General features: G+C 41.0%; 1 protein-coding gene across 9 annotated transcripts in view; it reads left to right on the top strand.

Annotated features, from left to right (window-relative positions):
- The window catches only part of FAM13A (family with sequence similarity 13 member A), a 134,326-nt gene that overhangs the window by 95,383 nt on the left and 22,893 nt on the right, over positions 1 to 16,050 (top strand). For 7 of the 9 annotated variants that reach the window (XM_062574218.1, XM_062574215.1, XM_062574217.1 and 4 more), the window contains 4 exons: positions 1,186 to 1,372; positions 4,922 to 4,998; positions 5,712 to 5,754; positions 11,249 to 11,399. In XM_062574218.1, the coding sequence (XP_062430202.1) occupies positions 1,186 to 1,372; positions 4,922 to 4,998; positions 5,712 to 5,754; positions 11,249 to 11,399 (458 nt within the window). The remainder of the gene's footprint in view (positions 1 to 1,185; positions 1,373 to 4,921; positions 4,999 to 5,711; positions 5,755 to 11,248; positions 11,400 to 16,050) is intronic. The other 2 variants (XM_062574214.1, XM_062574216.1) reach the window with 2 other exon arrangements.

The following is a 16,050-nucleotide window of genomic DNA, read 5'->3' on the forward strand; positions in this document are numbered from 1 at the left end:
CTTTGTATCTCTCAACCACAAAATCTAGAGACTCGTGACCTAGAAAATCACTGGAACTTTTTGATTGTTTTTAATCTGAATACTTTGTCATACCGGCACTTTCCAGTAACTGTTCTTTTATCACACTAGTGCAGCTCTAGAGAAACTCTGCTGCTGTTCATGAAAGCAGGCTTTGGAGTTGCGCAGCATTGTATAGATTAGCTGCAGGGCCATTAATGCATAGAACAATTAGCAAACGTTCCAGTTTCAATGTCAAATGTGAATAGCCTGCCTTTAGCTTCTGGCAGAGTAGGACTGGTAAAGAATGAGATGCACTGTGTGTCTTCTATTTTCATAATGTAATAATGTGTATGTATGCGTGTCTTCATTATTGCACAAGGTAAAGAGAAGCCTAGTTAACAGGTTGTGAAGGGAAAACTGTGTGCAGAGAGATCCAGTAGGGTAATTGTGCAGGGAAAGATGAGCACAAGGTAAGTTGCTAGAAAATGCACACAAACCCAGGTAGGTCGAAGAGAGCCCCACTGGCATGTCATGTAGTGACTTGAAGCTAGCCGTTCCATTGACTTCCAAGCACAGCAGAGCAGTTCTTGGTCCTAGCCGTTGTGTCACTGTCACAAAGATGCGCTCGTTCTTATTCCCTTTTCTGTTTTGTATTATTTCCAAGTAAGAGGGAAGCATTTGGCTGAAGCACCACAATTCTGCTCTTGCGTTTGAGAGTATGAGTAAGAGGGCTGTTGATACAGCGTCATGCACCAGAAGAGATCCTTGGACCACAGCTGCGAATCACTCTTCTAAAATACTAGCACGTGTCTCAGAGGAAAAAATGTTGCATGTTCTCTATAAAAATACCACAGACAGCCAGGAGCTAGTCCAGATTCCATTTGAATTCAACAAGATTCTCCCTCTTGGCTTGAGTGGGAAGCAAATCACGTCTCAAATGTTGATCCTGGCAGCTCTCTCACCGGAGGTGTATACACCTAGCTTTCACTCCTCAATGGGATTTAGCATTTCGCAGTGTGTGTTGTTTGCTGCAGTAGGACGAACAAGAGATACTGGTTTCATAGGGCATAAAAGATGTTGCTGGAACTGCACCAGTCAGCATAATGCCTTCCTCTATTACTACCATAAATGTAGCAGGAAAATGTTTTAAACAACATCTTGTTGCAATGTCCCTTTTCTTTTTAGGGAGGTCATCAACAAAGAAAACATTCCCTCTGGATTCAGCAATCTTGAAGACTGTATTCTGTCTGCTCAAGAGGCAGAAAAATTACCAGACAACAGCTCCTCGTATCTTGGTGAAAGGAATAAACCAAAACGGCAGAAATCCAGCACCAAGCTTTCAGAGCTTAATGACAACCAGGACAGTCCTGTGGTAAGCTGGCATGATATACTATTTGATGCCCAGTACCAGGGTGGAAAACCACATTCTGCTCCAGTGAACATCCGGTCCTCTTGGGTAGCCATTTTTACATATAGATATGGGCAGCTATTTTGAATTATGGGAAAAACTAGACTGCATGCTTGTAACCTTTGAAATGAAAGAAACTGAGAAGCTCTGTGTGCTATGATCCTCTTACTCCATCCATAGCCATTTTCTTTCAACAACTTTTTGCTTATTTCTTTTGTCTTCAATAAAGTATTTTGGAAGGAGAGAAAGAAAATATTTATCCCAGTCTTTCAGAACACTTGTGAGAAGGTGGAATCTCAGGTGTGTAGAATCACATGCTTAGCTGGACTTTTATTTTTAAACTCATGCTAAGCTCTGAAACCACAGATCCACAAGTGGCTTGTTGACAATGATGTGACAAAGGTGTTTTATGCCTCTTCCCCAGAGATTCTATGTGTTACGATGGCACAAAGCACATGCGGTATTCAAAACGTTTTTGGGTCTGTTGATCTAAAAGATGATCCCTCTAGTTGTCTTTTACTGGGGAGGTAAATGACACAGATATGCTAAAATCGGGAATGCTGTGGAATTTGCCTGGTAAATTCTTGTGCGACCTCACAGTGGAAGGCAGTTTGCCAACTTTAACAAGCAATAGAAAAAAATGATGCATCCTCCTTCCCTCTCAACCAAGCCAGACGCTGATTTTAGTGTTGGCAGTTGGGGAACTACACTCAGCTTCAATGTAGGGTCTGTTTACAGTGGCAGATATACTGTGCATGCTTTGTGCCTGGCACCAACTGCACTTTCACTGTTACTAGTAATCATGTAATGCCGTGTGAAAAGACTAGCCCTCCCAGCGACAGACCATTTCCTTCAGTTACATTTGGTTGAGTTTCAGAGTCCCTCTTAATGTGAAATTGTGTTGTGACTGATTTTGTTTAGATTACAAAATTGCCATGATGTAATGCTCTACCTTGTGCAAAGATTCTACGGAGAGGCAGATTTGGCTTCTATATGTGAGAGAAGGAAGGCAAAATGCCAAGAATTGTAGGCTATACCTCTTAGATTTAATGCTCGATATCAATAACCTCCTCGTGTGATACTTTATGAAAGAGTACAGTCTGACAGACACAGTCACACTATGCATTTTGCTTGTAGCAATGGGAAGGAACTTCAAGATAGGCAAATGTGAAGTGCTCACATTCTTTTCTGGCCTCTTCACTCTACTTGTGGAGTGTAAAGCAGCTTAAAGTAAATGAGAATTTGACTCAGGATTTGGGGAAGGAAAGATTGTCAGAAATGTACACTTAAGAAGGTATGCTGGGGACCTGAAAAAAGTTGATGAAGTCTTGAAACATTCTTATAGGAAATGTTCCCAAACTTATCTGTCTTCCTTGGACTTTGCCCTGATCCTTGTTTTTGGATCTCTTGATGGGAAAAGGCTGAAAAGAACACAAACTGAACGGACCATGCGTAAAGTGCACTTTGACCAAGGTAACTATCCTGGTCCATGTGGTCTTTGCTTGCTTTGCCAGAGGAATTGTCCCGGTGTGATGGTCGAATGGAAGCATCCTTATAAAACAGCTTGCAGAGAGTGCAATGTTATTCTCCATGAAGAGCAAAGTTTGCTTTTTAAGTTTCCGTGAGTGCATGTATTTCATATTTGTAGATCAGAGACTTTCGTCAGGATGCAGTGTGTGATGGTCTTGGCTACCTCTTTACTCAGGCAGTAGAAGATACGCTTCAGAGAATAACCCAAGTTACTAACTTGGGGTATCAAAGGATGTAACATACACTTTAGCTTTTTCTAGTAGTGCTTTATCTTATAAACAAGTTTTGTGACAGGAGTCACATCTTCTTCCTCATCTTTTTTGAGTCTTCCTGCTTTATCAACAAAGCTTGAAAGAGTGTGTAGGGCAACGTGTGGAAACTCTCCTCTTAGATGTCTAATTGTATCTGACTCAAAGCATAAGTCAGCAACGGAAAAATTGTCAGTTCCGCTTAGTCTCCTGAGCAGAACCAACCACTAAGCATTAAAAGTGTGTAACTGCATTTCAGAGGCAAGGTAGCCAGGTACAAGTAGCACTTGAAGAATCACATTAGGCAAGGCTGAGGCTTGTCCTGGCTGGAGTGGCTGAACTGCGTAACCTTACATGGCGGTGAGGTTTGGTTGCTGGAGGTGTAACAGGTGAGAGAGGGCTGCGACTGCCCTGGAAATTGTATGTGCTTTGGCTCCCGTGATCCAGGCCAGGAGCCCCCCTCTGCTCTGTTCACTTCCTTCCTCCTATTTAGGAAAGACTTGCCCAAATGCCACAGTAGAAAGACTTCTAGTCATGTGCCCAAAGTGGCAACATTCAATTTCCTAATTTCTAGATCTGGTGTAGTGTGTGCTTTGTTTTACTTCTTTAAGAATTGCTATAATGATGTGTTCTATAGTAATAGTGTCAAGGCAATTTTGAAATGTGCTTCCAATATGAAAGAGTTCAAGACCTACCCAAGCAGGTGAAGGCATTGTTCACCTCTGCCTGCTTTTCCTTGTCTGTAGATGCTAGATGATTAAGTCACTGTTGGCAGAAGGAAAGTGAACAAGAGGTGGTACTTAAAAGTATAGAGTGTGTGACTTCGAGTGACAGAATTTTCCCATGAGTTTCACCTACACAAAGCCACAATGAGTGCTGCTCCCTGTGTGATGTGCAGCACGTCATTTAGTTCATATGCCAGAGTGGATAGTTCTGTGTCTCCATTCTTCAGCATCTTAAAAAAAAAAAAAATTAAACAAAAAACCTCTAGCTCCTAGCTTAGAGACCAAGCAATCCAAGCAGACAGTGTGTTTTATTGTTGAGATAATGAAGAAAATTCCTATAAAGACTGAAACCAGAGAATTAAGTCTATTCTGTAGCAAACAAAGATGTATCAGTTGGTTTGTTTTCACAATGCTTTGTCAGGTTCTTAGAGAACAACAGCGTTAGTTGGTAGCCAGGAAAATTTAGAACAAGATGTGATAATCAGTAAATTTCTTGTCCTGCATTCATGTTAGCATAGTTTACATTGCCTTTGTGTACGTAGCAGTCTCTTTGTACTCCTAATGTCTTCTGCGCTTTTGAGAAGAGACTAGGGAATGGTTTGGCCGAGGAGGGGAGTATTTCTAAGATCAGCACAGAGAGTGCTGCTGGGAAGATGCTCTGAATTGGGTACCTGTTCTTACAGGGCTTGTACACATCACAGAATTGCTGTCTTGCTCAGAATGTCAGTCTGTAAAATGGGAACTGCAGAGGTATCACGCTGGGATAGTCTGTCAGGTATTTCAAGGTCATCTGATGAAAAGACAAAGACAGTGTGCAGTTATTTTTATTGCAGGTTATGGGCAAGTTTGGGCAAGTTTTGTTTTGTTATAAATGTGTAAAAGGCAGCAGTCTCATTGTCTTGTTTCTAGGAGTCCCGCTGGGTACTTATGTATTTGATCTGTTTAATGGCCTGCAACTTGAACCAATTTCTTTTATGTATCTTACTGTTTTAACATTTACTGTATTACAGAGTATGGAAAGCTTTAGCTCATCCAGACCTATAGACAGAACAGGACCTGATGACATGGAAATTTTATCTGAAGAAAGGTGATTTTTTAAAATATGTGTATGTTTTATTTTCCCTGTGGTTATGGTACAGCCTAAGAGATCTTTCACCACGTACCATGAGGGTAACAGCTGTGCTGCAGAACAGCTTTACCCACTATGTTAACTTCAAAGTAGAGTAATACAGAGGCACTGGATATGTTGTCTGGGCTCTGTCCAATACCATACGTCATGACGTCTCTTTTCCTGACCTGTTAGGAGCATCACTTAAGATGGTGATGGTGCAGGGTGATGGTGCAGACTTGAAAAGAAGTTGCCGCTAAGCAGCTGAACAGAGATACTGTGAGCACATATGCACAGAGCAACAAGTGCCCATCTCTCATGGTCTTTGAGTTGGGAGTCCAACCCTTTTCTCTGCACTTTGCTCCTTTTTGAGAGCTCTGCAGCTCCATTCTGCTCGCTGGAGATGAGGATTTCTCTCCACAGTTATGATGCTTGTTGGGAGTGTTGAATTGGTTTGGAATAAGGGCACTGGAATTAAATTCCATTATATTTTTCACGAATAGGTCCTGAGAGGAACAAAGTAGTATAGCAGCTTGAAGTTTTGTGACTCAGAATGTCCCCTCATTTACTCACTGTACTAGCGAGTGTGCAACAGCAGCCACAACATAAAAACCTGTGTGTGCACAGTCCTATTTGTTTTTTGTTGCAAGACAATCTGTTTTTATATTTGTAATATGTCTCTTTTTTTGTAGCAAAGAAAGTGAAAACGATGAGGTTTTTTTCAGGCACTCACAGGTTGGTATCCTTTTTTTTTTTTTTTTTTTTTTTGTGTGTATGTTTCAGTTGAGTTTCAGTTTTGTGGGCTCTAAAAGGGCTGTTTATTTGCTAGATACGGATAGTTAGGTATGTAGTTCTATACTCGAAATGAAATTTTGTCACTCCTAGAGAAATGGAGTTTGTGTTTGCTTTTTCTACCCTTCCCTCCCTTCTCCTTTTTGATTTATAATTCAAAGAGTCTCTCAAACATGGAGAAGTCTGAAAGCATCTGTTTCAATCCCTCTTTGCCAAAAAAGGAAAGTGTCACTGAAGTCAGCACTTTGGTTTAAGTGGCACTGAGTTCCCTTATAATCATTGCTAACAGGGTGTGTGATCGATTATCTCATGGTGTAGTGAAATTAACTTGTGTCTCTTGATTTTTCTAGAATAATTCTGGTCTTTTATGTATGATTTCCTAGTGTGCCCTGTCATCATTGAGCGTTCTTGCCCATGATCATTTGTCTTAAAATACTGGATCATCTCCTGCTTCTCTCTAAGGGTTGGTGATTGGAACGGCTGTCAGGAGGGGAGAGGAGGAAGATTTGGTGTTTATAGTGACTGCTTCTTCCCTGCACTTCCCATTTTCACTGTACGCCTACCTCCTGCATTCTCTTTATGGTTTTTTTTCACCTGACTCATCAGTGAAGGGAAGGTCGGGTTGGGTTAGGTGACCACCTTTGCAGTCACCAGATCATTTGGTTCTGCTGGAAATAGTTCTATACAACATAGCATTTAAAATACCAGGAAGAGTTACGTGCACACCTCTCCTTCAATTGCTGCAACATTTTTAGAGAAGGACTATAAAACAGCTATGGACAAAGTCTGTGTGGCGTCTCTGGCCATCTGGAGTTAACTGAGGGCGGACAATATTTTTAAAGCAGCCTCCTCACAGTTAAAAAAAAAAAAAAAAAAGCCACATTGCCTTTGTAAGACTTTATTTCTGGTAGGTATTACTTTATTTTAAGATCATAATTTAATATTCAAGCGTTCTCTTCCCCCTTCCCCTCCCCAGCTAATTTAAAAGCTAAATGGGAATTTTCTGTGGTGCGGGAGTGACAGCATCTTCTCCACATTTAAGCAGGTATGTGAGGGACAAGGTGCTACGGAAGCTAATGCAACAGCCCACATGCCTGATCTGTCAGGTATTAGTACTGCCAAGTGCAGGGGTACTGGGGGATTATTGACCCTCTAGGAGTAAAGTAAGAGATCTGGCTCAACTCAGTCAGAGCAGTGATCTGAGCAACCACTGAGCATCCCACGCAAGGTTACATTGCTACAACACAGCTGGTCTGAGCCCACAATTACTAAATAATTTCTTCTACTTTTCCTGCTAGTTTAAATTTCTCTTTAGGAGAAGTTTAAAATTCAATAGGAACTTCTACTGCAGAAAAAGGCACAGCCTTAACCCAGAGATTGTATTATATAGGAATTACAAGGTCAAGAAAATGTTACATTCCTGCAGGGTAGTTCTGCATTCCTTGTCCTTTATAAGCCTTTTGCTTAGGGCAGCTTAGAAGCATACCTTTTGTAACAAACAGCTCATTCAGAATGAGCAAGCGACTTTCTTACCCCTTTCTCCTTCTCAGCCATTCTCCAGTCTGAAAATATTAGGGAAGGTGTTTGGAATTTGTGCCATGGCTATTGGGTGTAAATCCAGCTTTCCATGAAGCAGTAAAAATACTTCAAAACATGTGTCCTGAATGAATTTTCCGTGCTTTTCTAGCCTTCATAATCTGCCCTTGGAAGTAGCTAAGCTGCAAGATACAGGCTGTGATTTGACAAAGAGGTTTCTAGTATCCAGAATTTATTTTTTTAAGGAAATTGTCTCAAACAAGAACCAAGTGTGGCTGATAGAGTATAAACCTGCAGGCAGTGTGATGAGATAATCATTCCAAGAGGCAACAACAGCTCCATTTACCATAGTGGTATGTTTACTTTGAATATAATCATGAGGAAGTATTGGTCAAATTATGAATTGTTATCACATTAATATTCAGGTAAAGTATTCCGTCCAGAAACCAGAACAACTGCTTGTACCTCCTTGTCTGGTGACAAAGGAAAAACAGAACTGCAAATTTCCATCTGATAACTTTGACCACATAAGGCACATTTGGTACCGAACTCTCCCGCAGATAAAAATATAAACTGCTGAGCGTTAAAATGAGTTACATTTCATTTCAGAAAGTTACTTGAAGGTTGTTCTTTTTCTTTGTTAATGCAGCAGAGTACTTGATTTTTAAGATTCACACCAATGTTGCAGCAGGTGTAGAAGGGAGTTGGCATAACTCAAGAGTCATGCCAATGTAAAGTAGCAGAATGATTGGGTTCTTGCATCTGACTGTATTATCAAGAGGTGCTTAAGGACGTTTCCTGCTTGTGGTTACAGTGGATTATCAGATGTGCAGGAAGTAAGCCTTTTAAAAAGAATTTATTTAGATCCACATTTAACTGTACAGAATACAGTTTTCTGATCTGAATTCAAAGGTCTTTGTGTTTCCGTTTACTTCTAGCTGTTTGAGCTACTCCTATTGCTGAATCTCCTTTGAAGCAGCAATAACGAAGGCAGCTGACTTATCCTCAAATTATTTCTATCTGTAGTTATTGATACCTGTAAACCATGGCTGCAAAATCAGTTTCTAAAAAGCATAACTCGAGAGCCTAATTTTAAGATTATTTGTGGTTGTTTATGTAGTATCAGCAATGCACTATGACTGTCAACTAATGAGATCATCCACTTGCAGCCTCTTTGGTTTGTAAGAAACAAGAGCACAGCCGTACCTAAAGCATGGCAATTGTCTCTTGATTTTGACCTGGAGGTTGGCAACTGGTAGCATCAGGAAATCAAATGGGAAAATAAGTCATAAGAATATGGAGTTATCTGTGAAAACGTGGGTTTGGAGTGCTAATGCAAACAAGGTTAAACATCTGACTTTGTGCGTTTCCTGGGCTTGTACCACTGTTATTCTTCAGAATGCCTAATGATTTATTTGATACATTAGCGACTACATCGGCAAGCAAGTGAGCAAAGAGTACAGAGTAACTGGCTGCAGGCACAGCACCAGCCTGTTTTTTTAAATTTTTTAAATATTTCCAAAAACTGCAGTAACTTTAGAAGTAACAAGATATTGATATAACCTGTATACTATATCTGTAGTGGAAATGTTTGCCCATCTGGAATGTGGACTTGTATCTGCTGCAGATATGTTCTAAGAGTCTTGGTAAGTCAAAAGACTTACTTTCCTTGTAGGAAAACATTTAACTCTGTAGTAAGACCAGTGATGGTGACAAGACGTGGTATTTGCAGGTTGCTACCTTTGAAATTGTTAAAATCTAGGCAAGTTCCTCTTTTCACACACCTTCGGTGCTTTTTTTAACAATGTATTTTTGAAACTCTTTGCCTGATTTTTTTTTTTTTTTTTTTTTTTTTTTTTTTGAATCTTAAAGCCCTGTGCTGCAATTTAAATGCAGTTTATAAACTGGTACAGTTTGTTCTTTACAAGTAAATAAGACTACCTGTTTCTGCCTGCTGACTGGTCTTTTTGTTTAGAGTATACTCTAGGTGTTTAGATCTTGGTAGGGATGGAAAAATGTTCCACTAAACCTTAAAGAAATATTTAAGTACCCTCAACCTAAAAGCAGTTTAAAAGATATTGAGCGCTGAATTATCGTTTTTGTTCCAACAGCTTTCGTGGTAACACACTCAGGTTTGTAGTCAGATTCAGTGTCAAGCTGTAGGAGTTATTAGTGCTTGGCAAACTGTCATATCGTGTTTCCTTTTGTTAAAATTTTAAAAAGTGGATTTATTGAAATGAAAAGGAAGTACAAACCTTTTATAAAATACAGAGCAGAACACTCTTTATTAATATCAAGATGTCCATCATCCAGGTTTTTTGATGGAGTAGAATCCAGTTAATAACATTAATTTTTATGATGTATGTTCTGGGTAGGCTTTTTTCCCCTCTACCTGGGAGGAGAAAAAGTTGTATTGTTAGCTTTTGTAAGGGAGATTAAAAAAAAAAAAAAAAAAAAAAAGGCGAAATGTGCCTTAGTGATGTGTACCAAGGCTATTGATTTGGTATGGGCCAGGCTTCTGGATTTGCCAAAAACTGTGTCCAAACGTACGGATTATTTTCTTCAAAGCAATTTCCTTTACCCAGCAGCATGAGCAGATATTGCTACAGCCTAGATTATCAAAATACCTGTGGGAGGGAAAGGATCTGTGTGTTGCTTACCTGCTAGACTGTATCTGAGAGAGCTTTGCCTAGGTTGTTCTTACAGAAATCAAATATTTTATGTGATAATATAATGCCATCTATTTAGATAGCTCTGTGTTTATTGGGCTTATACATATCACATTGTATGTTTATTTACGTGCTTTACACTTCCTTTTCTCTACTGCCCTCTGTGAACCGTCAGTTAGTTCATTTTATAGAGACAAACATATTTGTGGGGTCAGAAAGGACTGTTACAGACACACATGCACACACACACACACACACACACACACACCATGTATCTGGATTGAGAGAATGCCAGTGATTTCTGCATAAATGGACCCAGCATGTGGCATGTGCAGGGGTGAATAGTGGTGAGACAAACAGCAGTGGATTCTAGGTAGCACTAAATTATGGATCATTTACTTGATGGCATTCTGCTGATTCCCCCCTGCCCCAAGTCACTGGCTGTTTGTGTACATTTTTTGGCGTTTTCCCAGAGTCCACACTGCTTCCAGCTGAGATGCCAAACCCCACTGCTGTTTGGATTTGCGCAACACTGCTTTAATACCCAGAGCTCCTCCATAAATAGTTCTGCTCTCCCCACGCCCAGCTAGAAAACAACCACAGGAAATCGGGGAATGTGCAGCCAGCACAGCTTAGCTGGCACTAATTGATCTGAGCCAGCACACCCTGCGTGAGAGCATTCATGTACGTAGCCTGCACGGCTCGCTGTCTGCAGCTGCTACCTCAGAAACTCCAGTGCCTGCTTTTTAGAAGACACCATATTGCTACAGCCTTATAACAGCAGCAGCGTTTTTGTTGCTGTTCCAAAGAGTTGCCCTCCTGCGGGAACTGTACGCATCCTCCCTTTCTCTCCCTTTCTCCCTGCCTTCCTCCCTCCTTCTTCATCCCAATTGATAACTGTAAGCTTTTTTGGCTGCATGCAATTGTCAGGGCACGCAGTCTCGGGAACTTGCTGCGGCTTTCTAAACAAGGAAAAGTTCAAGGAAAGCAGATGGACGGATGTTTTTGCCAGTGTGAGTGACCAATTAGCATGTAGGGGTCACCGAGCAGGGAATTTGGAATTGAAGCTGGAAACATCGGGGTCTGTTTATTTGGATTTTTTTTTTTTTAATTCAAGACTTGAACTTACTGCTGCTGAGACTGCAGGGGCTTTTTCTCCCCCCTTCTTCGTTCTGAAACATTTTTTTTTCTTTCTCTTGCTCTCTTATCTGTGTGGGTGTTTGGGAATACAGCAGACTTCAAGTATGAAGATTCAAGAGCATTCAAGTATTCCTGAAACCAAGTTGCAAAGAAATCAAGATGCCGATGAACAGGAAAACAGTTTCGTGTCTGAAGTGCCTCAACTGGATTTGACAGCGCTGTGCGATGACAACAACTGGGAAGGTAGGATTGTGTGATGGCTGTTGGTATGAGTGAAAACAGAGAGGGAAACCTCAGTGGGCTGGATATATCTTTATGTGCTCATGTTCCTTTGCCAAAAACAACAGGAAAGCTATTTTGGCCTGAATATGGAACTGAAAGTTTGGAGAAACTGGAAGTGAAATACTGGACTGGTACCAATTCCAAATGTCATTTAGAGAAAGAAAAGAGATGGTGTTATTTTTGAAGTTATTTTCATGTGCTTCTAGTGCTGTTACTCCCTGTGTGCTTCAGAATAACTTATTTCTTGGTAGTTGATTACTCAGGTATTAAGAAGTTAGACTGCCCGGTACTTCAGTGAAACTGGATATTTTCCAAGCTAAAAGCAACTTCCTTCTTTCTCCCTTTGCTTCCACTCCCCCTTGAAACTCTCTACAGATACGAAAAGCATAGTTGGAAAAAGGCTACCTAAATATTCTGTCTTTATGGCTATTGTGGACTTTTCCTTTTTAATGTATGCTGTGGAAAAAAGCTGTTCACAGCTCAAAACGCAATGTTAAACTGCTTGTGGTTTGAATTGTTTTAACACTGTTTCTTAGCTCTCTTTTCCAGAGTGTGTGTTTGGCTGGCTGTTTGCGCTGACTTACTCAAGCAGTTAGAGGTTTCTGGAGATGCAGACACTGACCTTTTCAGATTGCAGCTCTGTGACAATTAGCACTGTGCAATTAGTCATTTATTACTCCACTTTTTATCCTTTGAAGTCTTTGGAGGCAAATTCAGTATGAAAAAAATCTGCATTTTGGGGAGATACCATGAATGGGAAATCTGAGGGGCAATCTGTGAGCATCATGAACCTCAGTTTCCTTTGAAACTGAGCGGGATTGAAGGTATTCTGCATCTCTAGGGTCAGACCCTTTTCCGGTTGCTAAGTACGTCTCTCTCCTGTGTACGGGCAAGGATTCTTTTGCTGGGTTGTGACTCGTGAGTGAAGGAGAGGCTTCGACAGGAAGAAGAACAGGAATATAAAAGTGTTATATGTAAAAAACAAAGCAAGAGAGCAGTAGTAGTGTTACCTTAGTTTATTGCTCTAAAAAACAAATCCGCGAGACACACTGAGAAGTCAAGTCCTCTGTTCCTGGTTCCACAGTGCACTGGTATATCTTGCCTTTCCCTCTAGCAGGGGAGTAGTTACATTTTGAGCGTGAATAAAGAAAACTAGCAGCTGTAGCTGCCTTGATTTTGCTGAGCAGCTAGTCACCATGGCTGGAAAAGGATTCTCCCCTTGCTTGTTAGGGGGGATCCCTGGGATGACAGTATTGCCGTGCATGCAGCATGGTGATCAAAGCTCTATGGAAGGGCTCCCCAGAGGCCTCGGCTTGCTTGTGTGCTTGCCGAGATGCTAATTAGTACTGCCCCAGAGGGTCTCTAGCCAGAGTGAGCGTGTCTGTATTCTCAGAGGTGATGTGTGGCTTCAGCTGTCATGGGAACCTTTCGAAATAATGATTCTTTTTTCTTCTTGATGCATGCTTATCACTACCAGTATTATTAATGGGAGTCATATGAACACATGAAGGGAAAACATAGCCCCTTGTCTGCCTGCCAAAAGCTGCCCCATCATACGAAATCAGCAGCACCTCTGATACAGATCCCTCATGCCAGGCACGCCCTTGTGTTTGGATTCTGGGTTTTTGCACTGTAAATATGAAACAGGCCTATAAACACATGTGATCGCTTCTGAAGAGCGCTTTTTTCAGATTCTTCCTTCTTCCATTCTATTAAAATGTACTTGACAGGAGGAGGAGGTGGGCAGTTGCAAAAGAAGCATCTGTCTGAGATGAGAGAGATGTTGTCTTCTAAAAAATTGCCTTCCAGAATCACCATTTTGTTGGTACCGTTAGAAGTACAGCAAAATGGTGGTTTCTGTGTCTTGGCAATGAGAGACTGAATCTTTCCTAGCTATGAAGGTGAAATCAAGCTGGCAGCAGCCAAAAAGGGGAAGATGCTAACCTCAGCTGTCGGATCTCTTCCACAGCTGAAGGCAGAATCTATCAGTGAGATTAGCTGTGCAAGGCAGGGATTTACTGTCCATCCTGTCCATCCCTGACTCCGGCAGCAAAGGCATCCGCCCTTCCCACGTCAGCTTATGCCGCTAAAACCTTCACACGTCTTTTCGGGCTCCACACTGCCATTCTTACCACCTCCCTAGTGAGAGGAAAAAGACAGTGACTCCAAATGCAGTAACAGAGAATTAGTCATTGCTTTATTCCAGAAAATATGAACGGTCCATTCCTCAGGAAGTCGCCCATTCTGCCAGACACAGCTGAGCTGACTTTTGGAAGGAGTCCTCTGTGTCATGCTGCAGGACACGCAGACATCTAGCAACCAGAGAGGGCAAAGGGCACCTGCTGGGGCCTTTTACTAGTGCCTTGTGGAAACAGTTGCAGGTTGAAGGATTGCCTTCAGCTGTAGCTGTTACTGCCTCCAGTCAAACGTTAAGAAAGGGCTTTGGCGAATGGGCACAAAAACAATTATTCAGGATAACTCCACCCATTGACTAGCTTTGATTCATCACCCGAGCAAACTCTCCATGTTTAGACCAGAGTTGCCTTAAAACCCTCTTCTTCAGGACCCAGGAGTTTGATAACTATTACCAGATAAGCTGGTGTGAGCAGAGATGGGGGAGAAAGTGTTCTCAACTTCAGGACCCTCTGCCTTTTATGTTACTTGCTCTGCTGGAAATCATTTTTACCTGATTTTTTTTATTATTATTTTTATTTTTATTTATTTATTTATTTTGCCCTGTGGTCAAATCTGTATACAAGAAGAGAGATTGACTGTGCTTCTTCAGGATGTGTTCCCCTGGCCTAAAGCCGTGCAGGGAGAGCTTGGAAACAGAAATTTGCTTCCCACTTCCTCAAAGCAGTAGGCTCACAACCTGCCACACGCTTGGGCTGAGGTAATAGCAGCCTGTCATGTTGCCTGGCCCATCCAAGACACCGATCTTCTGCAGCAACTTTGCGTGTGCTGCATATAGGGGTGTCGTAATCACGTGGCTAATGAGGTAATGAGGTGTGTGTAGTATCTTGGTCAAATTCAGGGACCAAACACTTAACCTGGGTGTATTTCCTGGGATGTGAAAGAAGTGTTTTACTTGTGCACATTCAGTGGATGCAATTCAAATAGTTTTTGTTCTCAAGCTGCGTGGGAACCGAACTGTCTCCATAATCAATGCAAAGAGGCATTTCATGAGCACTCAGCTTGACCCTGCAGCTTCACTCTTTCACTGGCAAACGGAGAGTGAACTGGGCAGTCTGACTGCTAGGCCTGCCTGCAAAGCCGGTCAGTCAGCGCAGGTTGTGACTGCCTGCGAAGCAGTGTTTTCAGAGCTACTTCCATAGCAAATGTTTTTAATCTAGTTGTGGATTATTTTTGAATCGTGTACCGTGAGTGTAGAGGACACAGTGTTCTTTCATAGTCCGGTGCTGTTGTGCAGAATTCTTATGAAATGTTACTAAGTTGAGCCCAAAATTTGCTATCCTGCCCTCAAGGAAATTCTGAAAAGCACTAGAAGTATGTAACTCTCCATGACAGTGACTAGCCCTACAAGTGACTGGAAGCTGAACAGACAAGACAGGTCAGCAAATTGATGCGTTCAGTAAATTGATGTGACGCATGCGATTGCTGCCTACTTTGTCTTATTACTCTATTTTTTTAAAAAAAAACTATAGATGACATTTCAAGCAGAGTTTGCAGTAACAAATACTTAAAAAACAATCATAATTTTCTTTTGCACACTTTTAAACTTTAAAAAAATAGAATGAAAACAGAAGTTTTTAATGAATAAATGTTCTCTTCAGTGTTGACAACCTAGGTATTGCAGTGCTAAGACTTTGAGGGTGCAACTCATTTACAAATAGTTTTGGCACTGACTTAATCAATATTTTCCCATGCGAAGAAACAAAGCATGGCAACAGGGAAACTGGATGTTAGTGTTTTTTTTTTGTTTTTTTTTTTTTAACACTTCAGACTTAGATATATCTGTGTATTTGTATATAGGAGATTGTCTTTAACATAAGAAATCAAAAGGTGATAAAACACATTTTTTTTTTTACAATGTGCAGAACTACTGTTATCTAATGTCCTTTTCTATCATCCATATTTTAACAAATATTTCTAATATTTATTATGATGTTACATTATTAACAAAATATTAATTTGGCTTATTAGTTAAATGAATGATGTTTCATCCAACTAGCTGAAAAGCGGTCCTTTTTGATATAGTGACATGCTATGGAAGTAAGAATATTGAGGGTACTGTTTAAGGATATTTTAACAGTTCTGTGTAAGATTTGTGAAAGATAGGGCATCAGTGAGCTAGTGAATGTTTTGGGATTTTAAATTCTTTTATTCCCTTCATTGCAAGGGGTCTTTCTTTTTCTGGGGTCTTTCAAATGGGATTTAATACTAGAACCTCAGGCGCTGTAATCAGTTTAGACTTGTTAATCTGTCTAGACCTACATCAGTTTGCAGCAGCTAAGAGTTTGGCCTCCTTTGTTTCCCAGATTGACGTGCTTAAAAGCAGTGTTAGCCATGTACAGCAGTTACAGTGGCTGCAGAGAGGAGACCAGGAGACCGTGATGGAACCTTGCCGACCACACCTCTGCAGCAAGGTGTG

The sequence above is a fragment of the Rhea pennata genome, chromosome 4 (assembly GCF_028389875.1).
Source record: "Rhea pennata isolate bPtePen1 chromosome 4, bPtePen1.pri, whole genome shotgun sequence".
Classification (NCBI taxonomy): Eukaryota; Metazoa; Chordata; class Aves; order Rheiformes; family Rheidae; genus Rhea; species Rhea pennata.